General features: G+C 35.5%; 1 protein-coding gene across 4 annotated transcripts in view; it reads left to right on the top strand.

The window, feature by feature from the left end:
- Nucleotides 1-2710: 2710 nt before the first annotated feature.
- Nucleotides 2711-23563, top strand: part of LOC150106540 (protein SSUH2 homolog) — a 62475-nt gene continuing 41622 nt past the window's right edge. The window contains exon 1 of one of the 4 annotated variants that reach the window (XM_090393182.1): nt 2711-3009. In XM_090393182.1, coding sequence (XP_090249308.1) covers nt 2948-3009 — 62 coding nt within the window. In that variant the 5' untranslated portion in view covers nt 2711-2947. The other 3 variants (XM_090393185.1, XM_090393181.1, XM_090393184.1) reach the window with 3 other exon arrangements.

Genomic DNA, 23563 nt, shown 5'->3' with positions numbered 1-23563 from the left:
TTGTTGCAAAGTAGAGATTCACTGTCAACCCATTTCTGAATACGAGCTCTAACTAATTTTTACAAAATCTTCGCTGCCACTGCTGAGATACTGATTGGTCAATAGTTGGATACATCGGTCTTCGCATCACCCTTGTACAATGGGATTACCATACATTCTTTCCATTCCTGCGGAATCTTTTCTGTTCTGAGACTCAAATTACATAGCCTGGTCAAATGACTAGCTTGTTCAGCTGAACACTCTTTTACCACCCGTGCTGATATACCATCAGTCCCCATTGCTGAATAGTTTGTGCAACAGCTCTAGTACTTCCTCCTCATCCACATGAGTTTCCTCATATGGTGAAGAGTTTCCTCATATGCGACATTGAACCCACCTCATACGGTGGGTTCAATGTCGCATATACGAGGTTGATCACTTTTAGCAAAATGGCTGCTCATTCTTTGAACAATCACTTCTGCATCAGTTACCTGCATACCATCTGCATTCAGTAGAGTTATTCTTTCAAATTCATTTTTTTCTTTTACCTGCAGCATAACAATAAATTATTTTGGGTTGTCTTTAACTTGCGGAGCCAGTTTCTTTTCATACTTCGAAGTAGTTTCCCGTACAACACTTGTGACTCTTTTGGCCTGCTGCTTTTATTTATCATAACTGACATCATCCTTATGCACACGATATTCCTTCCACATCATATTTTTCTTAATTAGATTACACATCTATTTCACTCCTACTTTCTTACTTTCACGCTATCGATATCCTTTCCTTCCAACAACTGATACTATGGCACAGAACCCAGTATACTCCTCAAGTGGTCATAATTTCCTACTTTGTAGTTCAGCATGTAACCTTTTCTGAATGGAACATTCATAAACCAAGTCATTTTCCGAGTGAGTACCGCATGCTCACTGTCACCAACCGGAAGCAGAATAGTTACCTCTATAACTGAAACCTCATCTGACACTACAATCAGATCTAAGACTTTTTGACCAAGAGTTCCTTCTGTCACATGCTGCTTGAGGAAGTTGTTTCGTAACAGCTATAAATTATGACTAATTTTTCATTATTCTTATGCGATTTCACAACTAAATTATTCAATCAATATTCGGATAATTTAAGTCCCTCATTACGATTACTTTTTTTAGCACTCATCGTATTTATTTGGGGATGCATTTCTTCGTCACTAGCAACCAGAGGCGTAGTGAGGCTATGGCCAATGTGGCCCCGCCCATAGGCGCAAAAATTGAGATTTTAAAGTTTTTTTTTTTTTTTTTAGAACGGCGCAATTTTCTTTTAATCTATGCATTTAATCTTCTATGGCTTCAAACTCAGTGCCATTGAAATACTGTTAGTAGTAATACTACAATCATAGGTTTCAACTCTAACTGGATCCAAGTCATCCGATATCATTAGCAGCACTATCCTCTCCTGTCCTGTCTAGCCTACAACAAGCGTTAAATATTAACCATTCGGTGTTTTTAGTTATGTAACGATCTAAATTTAGCGCTTGCTGTATATTTGTGTGTTCATCCCAACTAAGATGAACTCACTAGCTTAAGAGGCGAAACTAGCAAGTTTTATTAAATAAGTATTACGACCTAATAAACCCAGTGTTAGTTATTTTTTATTACTGTATTTTAAGTTTTCAATGTGTATTATAGTTTGAAAAATAAAACACGTGCTCGCGTAGCCTCGTGACAATTTCCATGTCATTATATTGGCTGAAGAAATAGGTTCGATTCTAATCACCGACCAGAGAACATTTCAGGCGTTTTTCCAGGCATTTCCCGAATTGGTGGATCGTTAGCACAGTGGCGATGAATAACTTCATCACACTGTGCTGACGATGTTATAAACCCCAGTTTCGTTCGAAAGAAACTGGGGTTTGTAACTCTACAATTCAGCAAATGTACCATAGAACACAAATGAGATTAGGGTGGTGGTCTGTCAATCCATACAATAGTAGGATTGGTACATGATTCTCAAAACATACATCGAGATATTCCAAGTCACAGCGAAGTTGGATTTTGAGGTGAGAGAACTGAAAATGTAATAAAAAAGACATCGATGGATGCTATTTTAGCGCTTCCGTAACGCTGTTGAAAGAAGGACGGGAGAAATTCCATCCTTCGATGGGAAATGACCTGAGTTCGATTCTCGTCATGACGAAGGGAATCTTTATATGAAAGTTTTCAATTGAAAGTGAGTTAGCTGATCTCATATTTTTATTCTCGGAAAATAAGCAAATCAACCAGAGAACATACGCGGTTAATAAACAAAATAATAATAATAATAATAAATAAATAAATATAAAAGCTTTTTATTTTAAATTCATTTGCTGTCGATTATTTCTGTTCAGAGAAAAGTACTATGCATACGGAGTAAAATATTTATACATAACTTTTTTTTTTTCAGCAATACAGTCTAAAGAATTAGGCTTAGCTCTGAAAAAAAAAAACTGGCATACAGCCGTCAAAAGATGGGGGGGGGAAGTACTGGCGAACGGGTTAAAGGACTGCTCTTGGGAACAAGAGAAAGCCAAGAGAATAAGAAAGCTAAGAATGGGTCACGAGATTGGCAACGAGTGTGTTATAGTAGTCGTAGTAGTAATAGTAGCAGACTTGGCATGTGTACTACACGGAAAGTGTGTGTTTACTGCTAGGTTTTTGGATTGCATTTGAAGTTTACTCTTCCGTTTTGATACAAGCACATGGACGGAGGATTTAAAGTTCTTCATGTTTCGAGTTGCTATTGTGTTATTTAAGTGTTGATGTCCCTTGAAATACTCTTAGTCTGTGTTTTCAGAGGATATTTTGTACCGCAGGAAAGATTCGTCAGCATATTGAGAATGTGCAGTTGTAAACCATATTTGGACATCGCAGTCAGTGTCAAATACTGATATTTGCATTACTACGGGTATATAACTCGATTATATAACAAACTGAAGATGCTGTTTGCAAGTAAAATTTGGCAAGATGACGGTTTTCTAAGCAGTGTATCACGAAGCAGGTATTTTGAATATAATGTAAATACATATACATTTGTATGTTTGCTATATTGTGTTGTAGAGTACAGGTACAGTATTTCTTTTTCTTTATTTTTATTTTATTTAAAAATTGCGTCGTGCGCTAATTATACAACGTTTTTAATGAGCACGCAATTTGTCCTCACTCAAGTCAGTTAATGATTTCGTTAAAAAAATTACTCGAATGTTTGATTTTCTCGTATCACAAGCGAATACATTTCTTCGTAATAAAGATTAGGAAATAAAAGAAAAATAAGAGTATTGCTTTATGAATCTGATAATCGGAGTAATTTTGCCCTGACTTTTGACCATTCTAAAGTATTGGATAATTTATTCTCAACTGAGAACCAGACATCCTTTCGAAGGTCTTAAAATTTTATACAGTTCACTGAAGCGTTACAATATAAGATAAAAATAGAATAAAATAAGAAATACATACTGTGTCAAAATATACTGTAACTTCTTCTCAAAATACAGTACAGAACACAATATTACTAATGCTATTATTCAATTATACTAAGTAAACTTTTATGCTTTGCTTTTATAAACATATCCTCACTGTTTTAAAATTGGACTATTTTCTCTTTGATATTGCCTTCCGCCATCACAGAATTGCAACCGTTACTATGAGCAAACGATAATAATAAATCACGCCATCTAGTAGAAAAATGCAAGAATAACTACGATAATAGTAAAACATGATATTCTTCTTCAATGTTTTTTTTTTTTTTTAGTGCTTGAAATTTCGCATTTCTCAGCGACACTACTAGCATTTAAAATAATATTCTTATATTTCAGACACGACGGATCTAATAATGTAAGAATTTTGCTTCTATTAACGCTAGTTGCTATAGTAAAATTTGTCCTTATAATTCATTAGCAAATTTGAGGGAAAATGTTAAAGACTTAAATGGCGGGTGCTGTGTTCCTCATGAATCTACAAGTGTTCAATGGGATTCAAATTAGGGGAATTAGGAGGCGAGGGGAGCAAATGGAATGCTAAGATATGTTTTTTGAACCATTCTTGCACAAAATAGCTGGATTAATTAATCGCAATTGATTCAGAGCTATTTATAAGTGAAGAATAAGCGAGCCAGTCTAAAATAAGTTATATACTATGAGCCAAAACATTATGACAGTCAACCAGACTACACAGCTGGCTTGTTTTCCTCACACTACAACATCGTACAACAATGCCTTACACATATCGACCACTGAATTAGAAACCTTTATGCGGATGTATCTAAACGTCACTTAAGCAGCGTATATGCAAAATACTTGGCCACATGTTCTATGCAACTATATAAGAATGCTGCTGGTCAGTAATCGTCAATAGTGTTGATCCCAATGGAAAAAACAAAGAATCTTTCGGAGTTCTATCAAGGGCTTATTGTGAGTGCCTATATTCCTGGAGCCACGATTTTGAAAACAGTAGAGTTGATTGCTTTCTCAAAAGGTAAGATATCTTGTGTGTTTAATCAGTGGAAAAAAACGTACATTGCTTGTCTAAGAGGCGTAACTGTGGTCCTAATGCAGGCTGTCAGGAACGACATCGTCGTCGTCTGAGAATGCCTGTACGGATAAACAGAACTTCCTGTGTGCAGCAATTGACCGAAACATTTAATGAAGGCTGTTCCCAACCCCATATATCAACAAACTATGCACAAGGAATTGAAGAGGATCGATATTGACAGTCGCATGCCTATATGAAAACCACTGATTTCTGCAAGGAACTAGAAAGATCGTCTACAGTGGTGCCAGAAACACCGTAACTGGACACTGCAAAAAAAAAGTCATGTGGTCCCTCTAGTCACAGTACACCTTATTCTCTACCAATGATAGGCAGAGAGTTTCGCGGGAGCCCGAAGAAGCAATGAATCCAGCTTGCTTTGTAAACACAACTGAAGGTTCTGGAGGTGTGTCACGGTGTAGGGCATGGCTGGTTGATACGGAACACATCCCCTGATATTGCTGGATGGGGTGTTCTCCAAGGAATATCTGCACAATGTTTCCGATCATGTTCATCTTGCAATATTGACTTTTTATCCAGCAGGTAATAGTTGTTTCATAGACGCAATGCTACTGTTCTTCGCCCAAGAATTGATCAGCAGTGGTTCAGCGAGCATGACAGCGTCTTTCGCCATCTTTCCTGGCTATCACAAAGCCCGGATCTGAATCCCATTGAGAATTTATGGGCCGTTTAGAAAAACATATCCAGGAGCAAAGTCCTCGTCTATCAAATCTGAGCCAGTTAAAGGACTGTCTGCTGAATGCCTGGTGTATGTTGTAGAGTAGATGCAGTCTAACACATTGTGGATAAGCCAAACCATATATATGCTGTAATTCGGATTAGAGGAGGTCCAGCACGTATTAAATAAAAGTTTCTAATTCAGTGGCCGGTATATAAAGATTTTTTTAGTATTGTTCATAAGAAGAGAATTGGTAAACTATGTAATCCACAAATAAAATTATCTGAAAGATTCGTTAGGATAAGAGAAAAAAATCAGTGATGGTGTCTTGAAATAACATGATATTTCCTCTGCTGAGAAGTGTTATATGCTATCTTCCAATCTTCTGGAAGTTAAAAGTAGAAAGGATTAATTTCAGGATAAGTTCAGAATCCAATGAGCATCTAAACGTTCTATTACGAGTTTAGCTTGACTGTTTGTAAGGAGGTTAGCGCATTTCTTTGCCAATCAAATGGATGCAACTTGCAAAGAATTGCACAAAGGCCACTTAAGATCTTGATAGTGCTGAGTTTTGGAGAAAATAGTCTTGGGTAATTATCTTGAGTTTTCTTAGGTGTAAAGAAGATTTCGAAGGTAAATCCTTCGGAGCTTTCACTAGGAATATGATAGAGTTCATGTTGAGTATGTGGTCTTGGAGTATAGCGACTGTATTTGCATAGTTCGAACCCACCACTTCAAGATAATTTGCGAATTTCGATTTACATATCCTAAATATTATAATATACGAAACTTCCTGATGGATACTACTTTCCATGTTTCTCTGCAAACAGAACTACAATTTTCTTCCTCTTCGCGACGGTTTCTCCCTGGAGAAACTAAACGGTACAAAGAAAGAGAGATAACCGTCGGACGTTCGCCCTTATCGACTAACCTTTGTGAGAACAATTAATTTTTCAGCAAAAGAAATGTAATTTGAACGTTGATATTTCCTTAATAATAAAATTTCATGTAAAAGAGTATTTTATTCGAGTATTTTGATTTGTCGTCATAATATAAAGAAATTTCATAGTTTTTGCAGTATATCTATCTATCTATCTATCTATATCTATATTTTCTACTCTATCTACCATAAATATTTGGTAGTAGAGCAGGTTTGCTTTCAAAGAAAAAAAATCTCACTTAACAATGCAGAATACACACCAGCTCTTAGCAAAAACAGAAAACAATATTACATTAAAATTATAAGTAGTTGATCCATTAGTTTCTCCAGTTGCAGCGTATTAGCGCGCCTAAAAGTTTTCCATTCATTATCTGATGCCGATTATATCGGCATGGGTAGTGTTGTTGCATTGTAAGTAGTCCCTTCTCTGGATATGAAACAATTCTTTGTCACGCTTTTAGGATAGATTTTTCATGTCTTGATAAGTAATTTATTTCATTCTTCGTCGTTATATGTTTTTTTTAATTATTGGGAGACTTCAGTGGCGCTCAGTAAAACAAAACTTTTCTATCTGTATACAGAGTAGGTATCAAAAGCGGACGGCTTTCGTTGACTTAAAAGGTCAAGTTAGGTCACCGAGGAATGCAGGTTTTAGAAGTGTTTATCATCATCATTATTAAGGGAAATGGCTTATTTTTATCTTAAGTTCAACTTCCGAACGAAAAAGCATAAATCAAAAGTTTCAGAATACTAAGCTATAAAATCTAATTGATCAGCGTATGTTCTTCGGAGGTCGATTCTTGATTCTGAGTTTTCTTTATTAGCGAAATGTGTTTTAGGCAGGTTCCTCGTTGTTAAGCAAGCTGTCGAAAGATGTCATCACCATTTAACTTCTGCTTATTGCATAATTCTTTATAAAAGAATGAAATCTTCACCCACTTAATCTCTACCCAAGAGATTTCGATTAAGGAAAACCAACCATCCAATACAGCGTATATTTATTCACTAGTTATTTTCTGTCGTTTTTTTATGTTTATTTCTGCAATTCTTGCAACAATATCGTCATTCAAGAAAAAAAAAAAGACGAACTATAGAAGCAGCTCATTAGAATTATACCGTGCCAGAAGATCTGAGCGAATCTGTTATGAATCAAATTGGTCGCTCATGAAGAGCAAATTACTCTGGACTATCATTAACAATTTTCTCTGGTTGAGTACATAATTTCTTCCCTAATTGACAGATCATGGATATCAGTTATACAGAAGTGACTAATTAAATAAAGCAGATGATTTTCATCAGGAGGTGTGCACTACTCAAAATTATTCTGTTTTTAAGGTATTTTGCCGCACGCATGATTGGTAGATTTGACTTTCATCAATGTTGCCAACTCCTGATATTTTCACCAGTGTATTTATTTACGAAATAGTTGCTGTTTAAATAGAGTATTGAGCAATGTTTATGGCATTAGTAGGTAAGAGAAAATTGTCAAGTCACATTGTTGTTGTTGAATACATACACAGTAAAGCACAAAATACTGCTGTTGTTGGATCTATGTTTGTGTCACCTAGCTGTCGTTGAGAGACATCACGCAATTTTTCAAACGTTATTGAAAAGTAACGTTTGCCGAATTCACCTTTTCACTATTCAGATGGCAATCTACTCATCGATGAGATGATTTTGCCGCACACATGATTGGTAGATTTGACTTTCATCAATGTTGCCAACTCTGACAGTTTCATGAGGCGGAAGAAAAGTGATCAGGACGACAGTAGTGTAAGATGTTTAAATCTCAAGAAAACATACAGTATATACAGAAGCTGTAATAAAATAAAATTTCGTTTCGGATAGAATGATTACGAGCCCAAACAATTCAGATTATAAATATCTTTCCTAATCTCTCATCTGTTATTAATAACTTTATAATATCCCTCAATGCCATATGTGTTATTTTTTACTTTAAAAAAAATAATAATTATCCACGTAACAGAGTGTGTTTTAAAGTTACGCAATCCCCGTGAACGACCTTGAATAAGCCAGTCAGTACTGGTTTTATCAGTTCTTTATAGTGATGAGTCTGTTTACTAGCATACACATACATTGGAATGGACGTTCTGAATTTTAGTGAACAAATTTCAGTGATTCACAAAAATAAAAAATATTTTTTTAAAGCACAGGTTTATTTCAAACTTATTCACATATGATAAAGCTATTTCGTATGATTTAATTACTAGACTATACCATTTCTACCGGGTTCATCATTCTTTAAAGATATTATTTCAGCTATTATAGCCTGTTTTTGTTTAGGAGTGTTTCTTATTTTAAATACATTGGCTATTTTTACTTAAAAAAATTATATATATATTTTAGGGCATTATGGGTAAGTATTGAAGGCAATTATAGCAGAATAAAGAGGAGGAAAAATTTTGTACATACCTTGTTTTGATACTAATTTTTCCTCCTCTTTATTCTGCTATAATTGCCTTCAATACTCACCCATAATGCCCTAAAATATATATATAATTTTATTTAAAATAAGGGACACTCCCAAACAAAAACAGGCTATAATAGCCATAATAATAATAATAATAATAATAATAATAATAATAATAATAATAATAATAATAATAATAATAATAATAGTGTTTAAGAGGAGTAGCATGGGAATTTTCCCAGAAACAATACCTGATATTATTTCAGGTTTAACAACATCAAAATTATCTTAAAACAGCATAGGAAAAGAGCATTATCATAAAACATACTTTTTTCTGATAATGTTGTTTTCATATGCGATCCATATTTAGCAAGAACAAACTCCTTTGACTTTGACTTCATGTTAATTATAAGATATAATATAAATGATAAGTTTTTCATTAATCATTTGATATCTCAGAATAGTCACGTAGTAGTAGCATCCGTATCATGAGTGAATCCAGATTAGATAAACCAGGAATCTTATTTTATGAGATGAAACAAAGACTATCATTTCATTCCATTGTAATCAAACCTCCAATAAATAGGATTGAAATCTCACACCGTGCGATTGCAATTCACAAGTATTTACATAACGGGAATCGGACCCACAGCTTGTATGTCGAAGAGCAAAGACACTGTTCATTAATACAGATAGATATTGTCTACGTATCAACCGAGTAAGATTTTATATATCTAGCCCCAAACATTTATCTCCGCTGTAAAAAATGGGGGGGGGGGGCGCCGAAGGCGCCGGGGGGGAGGAACCCCCCTTTCGAGTTTTCAAAATTCGAGTCATCAGAATTCAAGGAGAACTGGCCTACCAGTCCGGAACTCGGGGGATGGGCACCGGGGGACGGAACTCCCCCTTTCGAGTCTTTAAAATTCGAGTCATCAGAATTCAAGGAGAACCGGCCTACTTATCCGGAACTCGGGGGGTTGGGCGCCGTAGGCGTCGGGGCCCCCCCTAGTATATATATATATATATATATATATGCCGTTTTCAGTTAGCCAGTTAGTGATCAGATTGATGTCGTATCGCATATTTGTGTAGGCTATATTTCGTTGTTGTGAATGCGATACTATGGCCGTGTTCTCTGCGTATTGGAAGGTTTTACTTTTTAGGGGGGGGGGGGGAAGAAGGCTAATATCGTGTGTGTGCGTGTATATGTTGAATGGGAGATAGAACAGCTCCTTGTGGTACTCCATATAATAATAATAATAATAATAATAACAATAATAATAATAATAATAATAATAATAATAATAATAATGATAATAATAATAATAATAATAAACCACGTGTATCAGAACATCACGTGTTTGTTTACCAGTGATCCAATTTATGATGAGTTCCTATTATGGTTTCTACTGCTATGATTTCCTGTTAATTGTAAATAACGTTAGGGAGAAAATGACTTCAGAGTGATCATATTTTATGTTCAAATAAAATAATTATCAAGTCCTTATTCTGTAGACACTATGAATATTTGATGAAGAGATTAAATCTAGTGAAGAAAATAAATTTCGAACTGCATTAAAATTAACCATTACATATTTGAACTGCATAATTTGAATTTACATGCACGTTTTAATTATTTTCCTCCCCATAAACAACAGATATTTTCGATCTAATTCCGAAGTATTTGTGAAATGATTAATTTTGACGTCTTATCCAAATTCACATCGACTTGGAAGAGTTCAGATTCGATTTTGTTTTGTTTTATTTTAAAGAGTACGGTATTGGTTTCCAATCATTGATGCTAAACCTGGTTCTCATTTTAAAGATTTCCTGAAAGAATTTAAAAGCATTTCCCCCCCCCCCCTTTCAGTTGGTAATGAGAGCCAGATGATACAGCAATAAGCGTAATCATGATAAGTTGGCCTCCGATTCCAATTACGAAATTTGTTTTGCCAACAAAGCAAGAGTTTCCATTGGATTAATCAGAGAATAATCACGTCCTTCCCAAAAGTTGGTTTCAGTTCAATCCGGTTTCTATGGAGAAAGAATCCAGAATTAAATAAGCCGGGAAAACATGTTTTTATGTTTCAAAAAAATTCATACTGGGATATAAATATCATCCATCACCTGAGTTAGCAAATTTATACCATTTGGGACTCCAGAATTTGAGACAGTTCTAATGAAATCAGATCAAATCAGTGGAGACTCTCTAGTGTCGAAGTCGTACCAGTCTGTAAACACACTAATTTTGTTCACCTCTTTTATATAATTCATAATCAAACAACTCTATAAGCTCGTTTAGAACTGGTTTTTCTAAATATCTATACCTCACACAGGATTCTGTATCCAACTTTGTAGTTTGCGGATTCGGACGTTTTTTATAAGTTTTTATGATAGTCTTGGTCATTTTAATTTCCAACTAGGACATAAACTTTGCTGTCTTAAATTTCTCTTTTTAGATTTTTTTCTCACAACTCAAAAGCCACTAGTGAGCCATTTTGTAAGAATATTGGAAATTATCCTTTAACCACGTGATATGCATTTGTTACGTTTGTTCATTAAGAAAGTAATGAGTGAATGACAAGTTGACAAATCACAACTCTTAAAAATACCACAGTTCCCTACCTGACACAGATATCTATAAGTGTAACCTTGAAGAAATATACGATATGCCTGGCAACGTTTCTAATCAGCTCCCACCCCTGTAATCAAACATGAAAATGGAAGAGTCTATCAGAAAGCTGATAATAGGAGGCGTTTTGTCTATTATTACAAGTGCATCAAAGCACTTTCTTAATAATTCGAACTGCAATTTTACCCTAATTACAAGTGACAAATCCTGCTCAGTATTTTCTGTTAGTCGGAATATTGTTGGAAATGGAAGCTACAGCTTCCAAGTCTACATAAAACGGTGTCACTAGTTGTAAGTATTTTTTTTTTATATATATCGTATTATTGCAGCTTTTAGAAAACAAAAACAAGTATACCTTAATCATCCTATTCTAATAGCCTGGCATAGTGCAAACGATAAGACCTTAAATTCTATTATTACTATGGAATAATTTCAGAGGAAAAGAGTTTGCAGATGGGAGATATTTCATAATTTTCACTCGGGAATTACCAGCTGAGAATGTAGTTTTCTTTCGCTATTGGTCAACCCTTTCCTCCCTAAAGCTTATCAATATTCCCAGCATTCTGAGTACAGCAATAACAAGCTTATTATTTCTGACATGCATTTAGAATTCGAGTTTATTTTTAACCTATTTATGGCTATCTAAAAGTAGAGCGGAAATGAAGTGTTCGTCTCCATTTTTATCATAATTAAAAAGAGTAGTCATTAGCAACATGACATGTTACTAATGACTACTTCTTATTAATGACGTTAGACCAGTAACGGAGAATACTAAGTAAAAAATCCTTCGTTCTTTATTAATTGTGTAAAGCGGACACCAATTCAACTTCAAGATTGATTAATTGTTTCACATGCAGTTAGAGTTCTTTTGAAATCAGGTAGCCGATGTGAAACAATTTTAGGTTACTTATTATTATTATTATTACTATTATTAATTAATTAATTAATTAATTTTTGCCTTGACATCGGATAATAAATCGTCTAGTCCTAGAATGATATCTCATTTAGGAGAAGCAAGAAGATTTAGTAAATTGAAACATCGTACACTATATTTGGTCACGTGGTACAAGGGAATTTTTAAATGTATTTTTAGGGGGGGGAGGCTATAGAAATGATGTATTATTATAATAGGTTGCTGAAGGTTTCACGTAATAATGATATCAAATAATTTTGTCTTCTTTATGATGCGATTATTTTGAAAATATTTAACAATTGTTGAATTCAAATTATTATAGATGTGGGTTCAATTCTTGTTGTAAGAATCGTTGATAAGGGAAGGCTTTTTTAGTGAAATTACGTTAATTGGTTTCCAGAATCTGAAATTTTTCATTCCGTACAACATACAAACCAACTCGAGAACACATTTAATCTACGAACAGCAAATAAAGTTTGCTGTTCGTAAATTAAAGTGTGTCTGTCATCAGTCATCCTCTGACTGATGACAGACACACTTATCGCCTTATGATGATGATATAATGAAACCTAGGTGTTAGCAACAATAACATATATACGATTTTTCTTTATGGAAAAAAAAAAAACGAAAGAAAGAAAGAAACCCGACATGAAAGATGTATTTTATTGCAACTATCGGTCTCTCAATGAATTGTCTTCCGTTACACAAAGCTTCTCAGGCCTTTAAATATCTTATCTAGATGAATAACTTCTTGAAGAAACTCCTAGTGGAATTTGAGCCAAAACTCCTGATATCATTCAAGTGTTTCTTGATCTTTCTAAAAGAACAGTTGAAAACGTTGGATTGATACCGCCCACGTGTATTTCCCATAATTTCATAACATTTCACTGGCGAATTCCCATGTTTAAGAGAAACGAGAAGAAACAAATAGAAATATTACATATAGAAAATTATGACAAAAGAACAGGGAAACGTCTAACGTATTCTATGATTAAAAATGTTGGGATAATGAACTTAAATGATAGATATAATAATGAAAAATAACAAAGGTGTCCGTTACTTTTACGGAACAGGCGACAGTGGGTGTAAAATAGGTCAGGGAACAATTGATACCATAGTAATGAACCACTACATACGATAAAATAAACAAGTTAGGAATGTAAAAATGAAATGCGTGTAAAGCAAACAAATAGTATGAAAATAATGAAAGCTACAAAATGTATCTGACGAATCATTTAGACAGATTAAACATCACAAATTAATTGAGGAAGGCAGAGCAAATAAAGAGAGATGAAGAGAGAAAGATGATAAGAGTGACGTGGATGCTGAGAACTCAGAATTAAATAAAGACCTTAAATTTGAGGGGGGGGGGGAGTTTCTAGGTTGCGATTCTAATTCAGGTAGTTGCAGTTTAGGATAACTAGGCATTAAATAAAGATTCGAGAAAGTGAGTATTTTTGCTCATCTCTATTTTTTTTTTTTTTTTTTTGTAGTGACGTAACAATAAGACTTGAAATTTTTGAATAGAAACACGTGTTCAGTCGGTAAACTAGCAACAAAACAAAAGCGTACATGCAGTTATGAGCGTATTTAATTATTTTTTTTTTTTAAATCTTTATCATCATGTCTTTACGTAGTAGATGATTTTCATCACTAGGCGTGAGACTACTCTCCTGCTTATTAGCGACTTGAAATGACTTTGGGAAAATTTTCAGATTTGGTCTCTAGAGCAGGATTTCCGTTCCAAATAACGTGCTATAGGTTTAAAAGCTTTTGCAGGTGGGATTCACATTAAAAAAAAAAAAAAAAAAACTTGTTTGCAACCAGTTTAATATTTTGATTAAAATTAGAAGCAAATCAAACTCATCTTGCACATCTATAAATTATTTTTAATCAAAATATTTTTTGAAAGAGACGAAGAATGCTCTGTTACAAAGAGTGTCAAACTCACTGCCATGACTACCGTAAACGTAGCATCTCGATCTATCCACGCAGCGCTAATCCAAACATTGACGCGACTTCAATCACATGACTACAGCAGTAAGCCTTCAACTACATTGCAGCTGGTCATGTAGGTTATGCGTGACTGTGGGGATGGACCAGTTAGAGATCGAGTGTCGGGTAGAGACAGCGTCTGTAAAACTTTCTCGAAGTAAGCGAGCATCAGGCATTTCTTGGGGTGTGTTTAAAGTCAGTTTATCGCATTATTCTAAGATTCTTTCGTTCTTGTAAAGGAGATTCTAGATCGCTTTATAACAGTACAACTTTCAACCTGTTGTGTTCACGCTTTCAGTTTACGGTCACGTGTTTGTAGCCATCGGTAACCTTGGGGGGAACTCGTTCTCAACAACGCCATCTAGCATTGAATAGAATGTCTCCGGCACGTTGTGTACGTGTTGAAAATCATTAATGGGTGTGTGTGATGTACCGCGTTGTAGGCATCAGATCTGGGTTGTTAGTGAACTGTGTCATTCCTCTTGCAGTTTAGGATAAGTAGGCATTAAATAAAGATCCAAGAAAGTGAGTATAATCTATTTTTGTTCGTTTCATATTTTGTTTGTTTTTTGTTGCTGACGTAACAATAAGACTTGAAAGAATTGCTTCCAACAATCAACTTGTTGGCTGACCTCGAGCTGTGACGCCAACTACTTTCTATTTGAATAGAAACACGTGTTCAGTCGGCAAACTAACAAGTTACTATGGTAAGATAAGAGGAAAGTTCCTGTGTATTCCTTCTCAGAAATAGCGACATGATTAAGACATTCATAAAATATCATATAATGCCGAAAAAAGGATGTTCAACGTACTGTTAAAATCAACTTCAGAAATTCCCTTTGATAAGCGGGTGTCTAGAAGCAGTGGTGGTCATTGCGCAATGCAGTAGACATAGTTTGAACTTCGTGGTGAGCTCGTGAATGAACAAATCCCCTGTATATTAAGGCTAAATGGCGAAGGAAGCAGTTCAATATGTTGAACAGCATATGAAGATCGCTGTGATGGACTACAATGTAATATAAACAAAATATTTTTATCGTTGAGTGGAGATGACTGTTTAGTTATTCTATTTTTAGGAGGGCATTCCTAGAAATGATCTAAACTCAAAGAGAGAGAGAGAGAGAGAGATTTGATCACAAAAATTCTCTAGGTGGTTTTAATGATGGATGATGCAACTTCAATGAAGCATTTTGCTACGCGAGCGCCATCTATTAGCAATAATTATTTTGATAGTTTACACGATTTATGGCCCGATGTCACCTGTGAATATATCAATAAATGCGGATATAAAGTCGAAGACGGGCGTTTAAAAGTCTTCGAAGACGAAGACTTTTAAACACCCGTAATCATTAATTGGATGCAATGTTTAATACTCTGAGAATTAAATGCACATGTCGACTAGCCAGTTGTTAAGTTCTGATTTCTGTTGTATTGTTCGCATATATTGTATTTTAACATCTTTGAATAATTATTTTAATCAATTCAATGAAATCTTTTCCTCATATATATATCTGTATACATTTTATTTCCAGAGATTTTCAGCAATCCTTCCCCCCCCCTACTTCTTTCCCTCAATTTTAGATATAAGACCAAAGTTTCCCTTTTCACTTACAATCCAGATCCTAATATTCCCCAGAAAAGTTGGATACTTAGTAGAGAAAACGAACCATTTGTCTTCAAATGACAAACCAGTAACAAGGATGGGGGGGGGGTACAATAAATAATCGACTATAAGTAATCAACAAATTGCTCTTCACACCATCCCATCAATATATCAAACTTATAATCCTAAATTTATGAAACTAATTGCATTGGAAGTTGAGTTTTTTTTTTTTTTTTTTTTTTACAATAAGCGACAACTGAGTGTCGGCACATGTATTTGTACTAACCTGCACTATCACCTAGATGACTTTTTCATTAAACGTGTACCGTAGCTTTAATGAAACCTGAGACAAAGTCTCAAACCCTTAGACCCAGTACAACAAACCACATTTATTGAAAATTAGCAACAGATCTTTTGTACTGATATTGCATCATGAATTTTGGGTTCAATGTAGAATGAATAGGACATTTAAATGAAGCAGATTATAAGGCAAATACAACAATCAGTTTAACAGATAACGGTAATTACAGCATCAACCAATAAATAGTCATTTTTGATATTTGATAAAGATGACAATCTCCTCAACATTTCGAATAAAGAGGCTAATTCCGATTTAAATTAGAACAAATAATAAGACTTCTGAACTTTCCTTGGACAAATGTTCATATTTAGACTGCATCCATGAAATAGGCAGGTATCATTCCAAACGATTCTTCAGTCTTAAACTACGTCGTGTGAGACTAGGCTGGTTAAATTTGCGGTGTCAAATATAGTATTGGTCACTAATTCCCTTGTCCTTCAAAAGCTTAGTCTGTCCAAAATAGGATGAAATAAATTCACTCGAAATTTAATAAAACCCAGTATTAAAAATTCATTTTTCTTAGGTCGCTTCTTCAGAATTCTTTGGATAGGTTCGAAGATGACAAAATATGTGGGACAGGAACCTACCGTTTTATTCTAGCATCCTTGGATGTACGATTATGAGAGTTCAAAATCCACTGAATATGCGAGGTTCATAACCATCGATTACATCAAAGTTATATATATATAAGGAAGTTTTACGTGCACCATCTCTTTGAAGGATAGCGTGGAGATTAGTGTCTAAGGCATTGGTTGTAGATGTTATTGAAGCTTGGGACGTTTAAGCACAGTATGCATGGTTTGTTGAATGAGTAGGAAGAATGAAGTCTGTTGTTATCAGCAACGCTGTGAATAGGATTAGTGGTGACTGAAAGTGGATCATTTGTGTATAGAAGAAAGATGATAGAACAGCGTCCAGAGTGACTCCTGCATTGTTTGAGGAGCTCAAAGAAAATGAATCATCTACCATGACACGCATTGAACGATCAGAGAGAAGGAATGGAGTCCAATTTCAGAGGGGATCAAGGAAGACCGAATGATGGCAATTGAATGAGCAGGCCTCAATGCCAAATAGGATCAAATTCTCCGGAGATGTCAGAACAGCACATGTTTTTGCAAACTGCTACGTATCCAGTGATGAATAATATATGCTGAGAGATTAGCCATGGATCTAGATTAGCAAATCCATATAGGTGGTTGTTGATTAATTGGAAGTTCTCTAGTCAGTGAAGCGATTGACAGTTGATGAATTTCTATATTCTTTTGGAGAGAATCAAGGCAAGGAAGAATGGTCAGTAGTTTGACAACATACTTATATATTTGCTTCCACTCATTGGGATACATGTTAGCTGAATATAGAAGATTGTAGAGCCTATAAAGGACAGGCTTTGCTCCGGAGCGCAATTGTTTGAATTCAGTTGGATGGAGACACTTCATCCGGACATTACTACGTTTTAGTACCTGTTGTGTAATATTATTCTAATGTCTTTTGTCGAAAAAAAATTACACAAGGCATATGAATCTCGTTTTCTGAGATGATAACGGGTGATTTACTTTGGTCTTTATGCAGTCGTTGAAGAGTAATGCTAGGAGGTCAGCTTTATCTTCAGGGTATTCTGTAGTGATGCCATCTGGATGAAAAATAAGTGGAAGCGCAGATGAGAAGTTGCTTTCGACGTCCTTTGCAAGAAATCAGAAGGCACTGCTTGCATTTGAAGGCGAATTTTCTGCTATTGGCCTTTACGAAGTCAGATTCGGATTTTCAGGTGATTGTTTTGCATTATTTCATGCTCCATCATAGGCTGAATATGAAGCTGTGTTCTTAATAAGCTGTCTCCAGTATTTTTTTTTTCTTCGGGATGGAGTGATTTCTTAAGATTGATGGAGTGAGATGATCTTATTGCCATGATGAAGATCAGGAACGAATGTTGTGGGCTGTATTAATTAAAGTTTTAACAACTCCTTCCCTTCATTCAAAAAAGTTCAGAAGCCTTATTACATTGTTTTAATTTTGCATCCGGATGAAATGGGTGCGAGAAAGGAACTCACGGAGCTTGAAAGCGGCACTGTGATAGGATGCCATGTTGCAGGACTATCTGTTCAGCAAATCGTTGAAAAATCGGGCCATCTCAGGTCAACAATCAGTGATACCATACTGAGATGGAAACGCAGAGAGGTAACTGCAGTGAACGATCTACCACACTCACTAAACGTGACCATAGGATACTACGAAGGATAATTTTGTAAAAACTTCCATTCGTCGGCCCACACGCTGAATGCGGCATCGACTGGAGCACGAATCTGCACAAAAACATTCAGAACCGTTCACAACATGAGTTTCCATGGTAGGACCGCAAAATGCAAGCTCTGCATTACCAACTAACATGCAGCATCGTCTTCAGTGGTGCAAAGTGTGTGTACAGTGGGATGTGGTAGCTTGAAAAGTTGTATTAAGGTGCGACGAATCACCCTACCCCTCTCCCGAACAGATGGATGGGTGTGGCGTTTGCCCGGTGAACGTATTTTACCAGTGTGCATAACCCCAACTATGAAATTCAGGGGTGGCGATGTCACGTTTTGATCCTATTTTTCCTAGTTTGGGCTCGGATCTCTGTGGTGTCACAAATATTGAACTCCGACAAGTATCTGAACATTCTGGGCAATGCAATACTTCCTACTTTGCGGTGTTTCTATGGAACTGACCATTCTCTTTCAGTAATCCAATGCAACATGTCATAAGGCTGCTGTTGTAACTGCGTGGTTTGTGGACATAAATATCACCAAAATTGACTGGCCTCCACATATCCCTGATCTCAATCCTATTGAACATCTGCGGGATGAACTAGAGCGTCGGGGGAGATTCAAGGGATGTCTGCCCCACAACAGTCCAGGGTTTCATTACATGCCCAGGAAGAATGGTCCAAAATTCCCATTGATCGCTATCACACGCTTGTTAAAGTATGTTCTGTAGGCTGCAGTCATCTCAGCGTAAAGAGGTCCTACATCTTATTAAGGCGGGCGCCATGGCTGTTTATTCCTCACACTATGGTTGCTTCTTTTCAAGCAGTGTACTTGCCTTTATCGGTTAATCGAATGTTGTATTATGCCTTATTTAAAATTCTTGTTCATTCTACAATGGTGTATTATTTTATTCAGTACGAAGTAATATCTGTTGCTAATATTAAACAAATCTTTTAATGGTTCACATGTTTCATATTCTTATACGTGTGTCGTTATACTCAGCGGAAATGCATCTACAATTCAATAACACACTAAATTCATTGAATTAACTGTTCACCATTGAGTGATACAATAATATCTCTACGAATCAGCACTCTGCATATTTAAGCTCCAATTAATGTTTGCTAGTTGGGAAATGATTTTTTCCCCTCATTTCTGTCTGTGAAAAAAGTGCCCTGTAGTCTTGTGGAAGCATTTCTGGTTCCATTTTATTTTTAACCACTTTCCCAGTTAATTGATCTTTTGGTCCACTCTGGTAAGTTTTTTGTCGCGTGGGAAAGTGAGTTTTTATCACCACTACTCAGAATTCTACTGTAGAACTGACATTTTTCATACATTAATACCAGTTATGGTTTAGGAACAGGATATGACCGAAGCTTTCTGCCTTACTCTCCCAGAAATCTTCAAAACAATCCATAGCTATGAACTCTTTGATGACGACTAAGGATTAAGAGTAACTTTCCACAAATTTCAAAAGTTATGTTAGTTATGTTTGAAAGAGTTGTAACTACTCTGGGTATCACACAGACGTGAAATGGTTTTTGCCCTCTGAAACTCTCAAGAAAAAAAAAACATTCCTCTTCTGTATGAAGGTATTCGGGCTTTTATTCTGCAAAACAGGCCAATCGCAACAGACATATAGTCTCATAGTCTTACTTGCTTCATTCATAAATCCAAAACAACAACGAAACTGTACTCCAGTTTAGTGAAACAGTTTTTACTTAACATCTCAGACACCAATTTGTGTCTGTAAACTGCATGCATTTTTCGGGTTAGTATGCCTATTTCTGTGGGAAGAAAAAAACTTCCATCACCGTATGGAACCGGCTAACTCGCCATCAGTTGTGTGAGAAGGGACCATTCATCATGGCTAGGCTGAGCTTGATGGACCGGTTCTACACTCCTGCTTCGTGTTAGCACTAAGAAGTTCAGCTGTTCATCAGATTTTGATTTCTCTCGATATAACCAAAGCGACAAAAGCCAGCAGTGATTGAGTATTCTTCGGCCAGTTTGATTGATTGATTGATTTGATAAACCTGAGTTTTTCTTTTGAGGAAGGGGAATCCCACCCTCCTTTTTCTGCTAACTCACACTGAATTAAAAAAAACAACTTATATACGGGATTTGAACCCATGTCTTTTCTACCAAAGACTACCGTAGCGTTGTACTTGTGAGTTAGCCAGCCATGACTGCGTTGACAATAAAAAAAAAAACTTATTAAACAAAAAAAAAAAAAAAAAAAAACATCGATCCCATCAACGCATTTATCGTGAAGGAAAGCGCATGCAATGTAATATAATACAAATATTATTGCCGTCATTGATGTGACACCAGCAATAACGTTAGTGTTAGCGATAACTATGGTCTCCATAGAGCAGCCGTGAGAAAAAGATCTGGGTTCAAATCTCGTCTAGAATGCAATGAACCTTTCATAGGCTATTGAAATGAAGGCGAATTGTCCAGAACCATTCACAAGTGGCAGATTTTTCCCCCCTTTATGGAAACTCTAGTTTTAAATCACTCAAAACGATAAATTGGTCAGCACACAAAGTTAACAAATATTTTACCCTTCCACCACAGGCATTTAATCCATCAAGGGCGACAAAGGGAACGAATATGCAACTCAATATAACTCAATATTCTCTTCCCCTCAGTTCGTACGCCATGTATTTCCTTGTAGACATCGTAGTCACTTTGTTCTTAAATCACCACTCAACTATTCTTTCTTCTGTCTGTGCTCTCATATTTTATTTATTAATTTTCTCCCATTTATTATTTTTTCATGCGCACAAAAACAGTACAAAATTTCAGTGATTGCAGTAGACAATATCAAGAAGATGTGTTGGAGCGTTCTTTGTAATTTTTTCCCTTTTCTTGACTAATCAGCGCCATGTATTTCCTTGTAGACATCGTAGCGTACTATAAGATTTCAAAAATTGAGAATACCGAACAATGGGGGGGGGGGGACATCCAACTGTAATACACAGCATAATGCCACTGTTATGTAGTTTGCTTTGCAGTATGAAATATATATATATATATATATATATATATATATAAAGTCATAGAGAATTCGTCGAGAAAACATTGGCTACGATCCGTACGACCTTGTAGCGTTAGTTTATTCGTGTCAAAGGTGAAGGTTTATTTATTTATATGTCGCGTGTGCTGGGAAGGAATACGTAGAAGAAAGATTCATTTCATGGTTAAGGGGGAAGGATTTATTCCCCTAGTCCCGAATAGAGAAATAATGAATCATTGCAGTCTGTTGATTTTGGAAACTTTGCAATATGCCAGCTGGTGAGTGTCATAGAAAATACATCCGTGTCATGTGTGATCTGTTCAATTGTACGTTAATATTAGAAACCTAAAAATGGTCGGTGCTTCTAAAACACGCCTATAAAAACATACAATAATATGCAAGTCGATATTATACCCGTATGTTTTGATTTATTATAGAAGAAGAGTTGTTATTGTAAGAAGAAGAGTTATTTATTGTAGAAGAGTTGTATAAGGCACCGATTGAAGAAAACAAATACGACTTCTATAGGAAAATCAAGGGTTGTTTTTGCTGCAGTAAGAAATAGTGTTGTATCTTCTGTTTAGTCGTAATAATTTCTTACGATGACTAGCTTCATTCTGTGAGAGAAACCTTTCCATCTCCGTGTAACACAAATTTCAGTTCAGTGGCCTCCTCCTCGAAGGGACTACTCGTTATGACAGGAGAGAATCCTGCATCTAATGTATGACTCTCCATTTGGCACACATATTGGCATTGGAATTGCCGTAGTTATTGGAATCGAATGAAATTTGAAAAAATGCTGTTGGGTCCTTATATGCAGTTCATTGCCTAGTCCTCGATATGTTCTTAAATATCATCCATTCCTGATGATTTCAGGCCATTTAAACATATGGATCATTTTAGGATGAGATCTATCATCACTGAAGCATTGCGCCTTCGCGCAATGCTTCAGTGATGATAATTCTTCAGATAATTCTATTGTTAATTCTGCGTGTAAAAAATTAAATATTGTTACAAAACTATATTCTTCCGACGGGTGTCTGTATGATTCATAACTTTTCTTTAAAACAAATCTTATTTCCTCAACTTAAAATTTATTATTATTACGAAACCAATATGCCTGTATGTTTTTTGGATCTAGTGGTGAACAAGTTGTAGTTGGGATGTTCAAATTTTGTGTGGTCTTCGAGGCCAGTGAGCTTCAAAACTTAAGTTCATTCTTTTTCAAAACACTAAGGTAAAAAGAGGGAAAAAAATCCTACCTTCGCTAGCAGTTACCTTGTTGATCATCACTGACTTGATCTGAAAAAAAAAAATAATAATAATTAACTCCTGATTCTAGATGATTTTCGCCTGGAGCATTTGGTGTAGGACATGCATCGATTATTTCTGTGCTTCAAATAAAAAAAAATAGCAAATAACTTCTAATCACTGTGTATGTATGTATGTATTTGTGATACTTCTTTCAGCATCGCGTAGAAAAAGAGGACTCTGAACTGAATTATCGCTACATTAGATAATCTTTTGAGTCTGGAAGCTTTCCAAATTCACACTCAGGTGAATGCTCCCTATTGCGATGTTAATAAAATAAAATATGGCCGAAGGATAAGGCGAAAAACTATCATAAATAAATTTCGATCTATGTATTTAATTCATAGTAACACCTAAATATTTTTTCAATATTTAAAATGCCAAATATTTTAATAATTACAAAAGTATAATGAAGTGCAATTTTTTAACAATACTCATTGTTTGGTTTTTGTTAGTAATGATTTACTAGTATATATTCATTTATTATGCTTTATTAATGAGCAGCAGATGTTTATTTTTAAATCTGTGTAATATTAGCTGATACTCCCCCCCCCCCCCCCTCGCCACACGCCTCTTTTCTTCGATGTATTTTCGTTCACTGTAAGAGCTTTTACAGACTCATAATTCTTTGTCTACGTATATAGAGCGAGGTCTATCGATCGTTCTTTTCCGTTCGCTCTATCATTCTCATTTATGTTCACCTCTATTTATTTTTAGGTTACTCTTTTCTTTGTGGGTTATTGCAAATGTATTTCAAATTTGGTTATTGCAAATTCTTGTGAAACATAAATTTAAAATTTTATGTTTGATTAGAACTCAAACATCTTAATTACGAACAGTCAGTAAAGATGTTCTGTGGCTACCACGATTCTCGTTTCCTTCCCGCTGTATTGAAATGCTT

The sequence above is a fragment of the Typopeltis vanoorti genome, chromosome 5, assembly GCF_054136105.1.
Source record: "Typopeltis vanoorti isolate ZY-2024b chromosome 5, IOZ_Tvanoo_1.0, whole genome shotgun sequence".
NCBI lineage: Eukaryota > Metazoa > Arthropoda > Arachnida > Uropygi > Thelyphonidae > Typopeltis > Typopeltis vanoorti.
The sequence above is the reverse complement of the archived record's forward strand: the minus strand, read 5'-3'. Positions and strand labels throughout refer to the sequence as shown.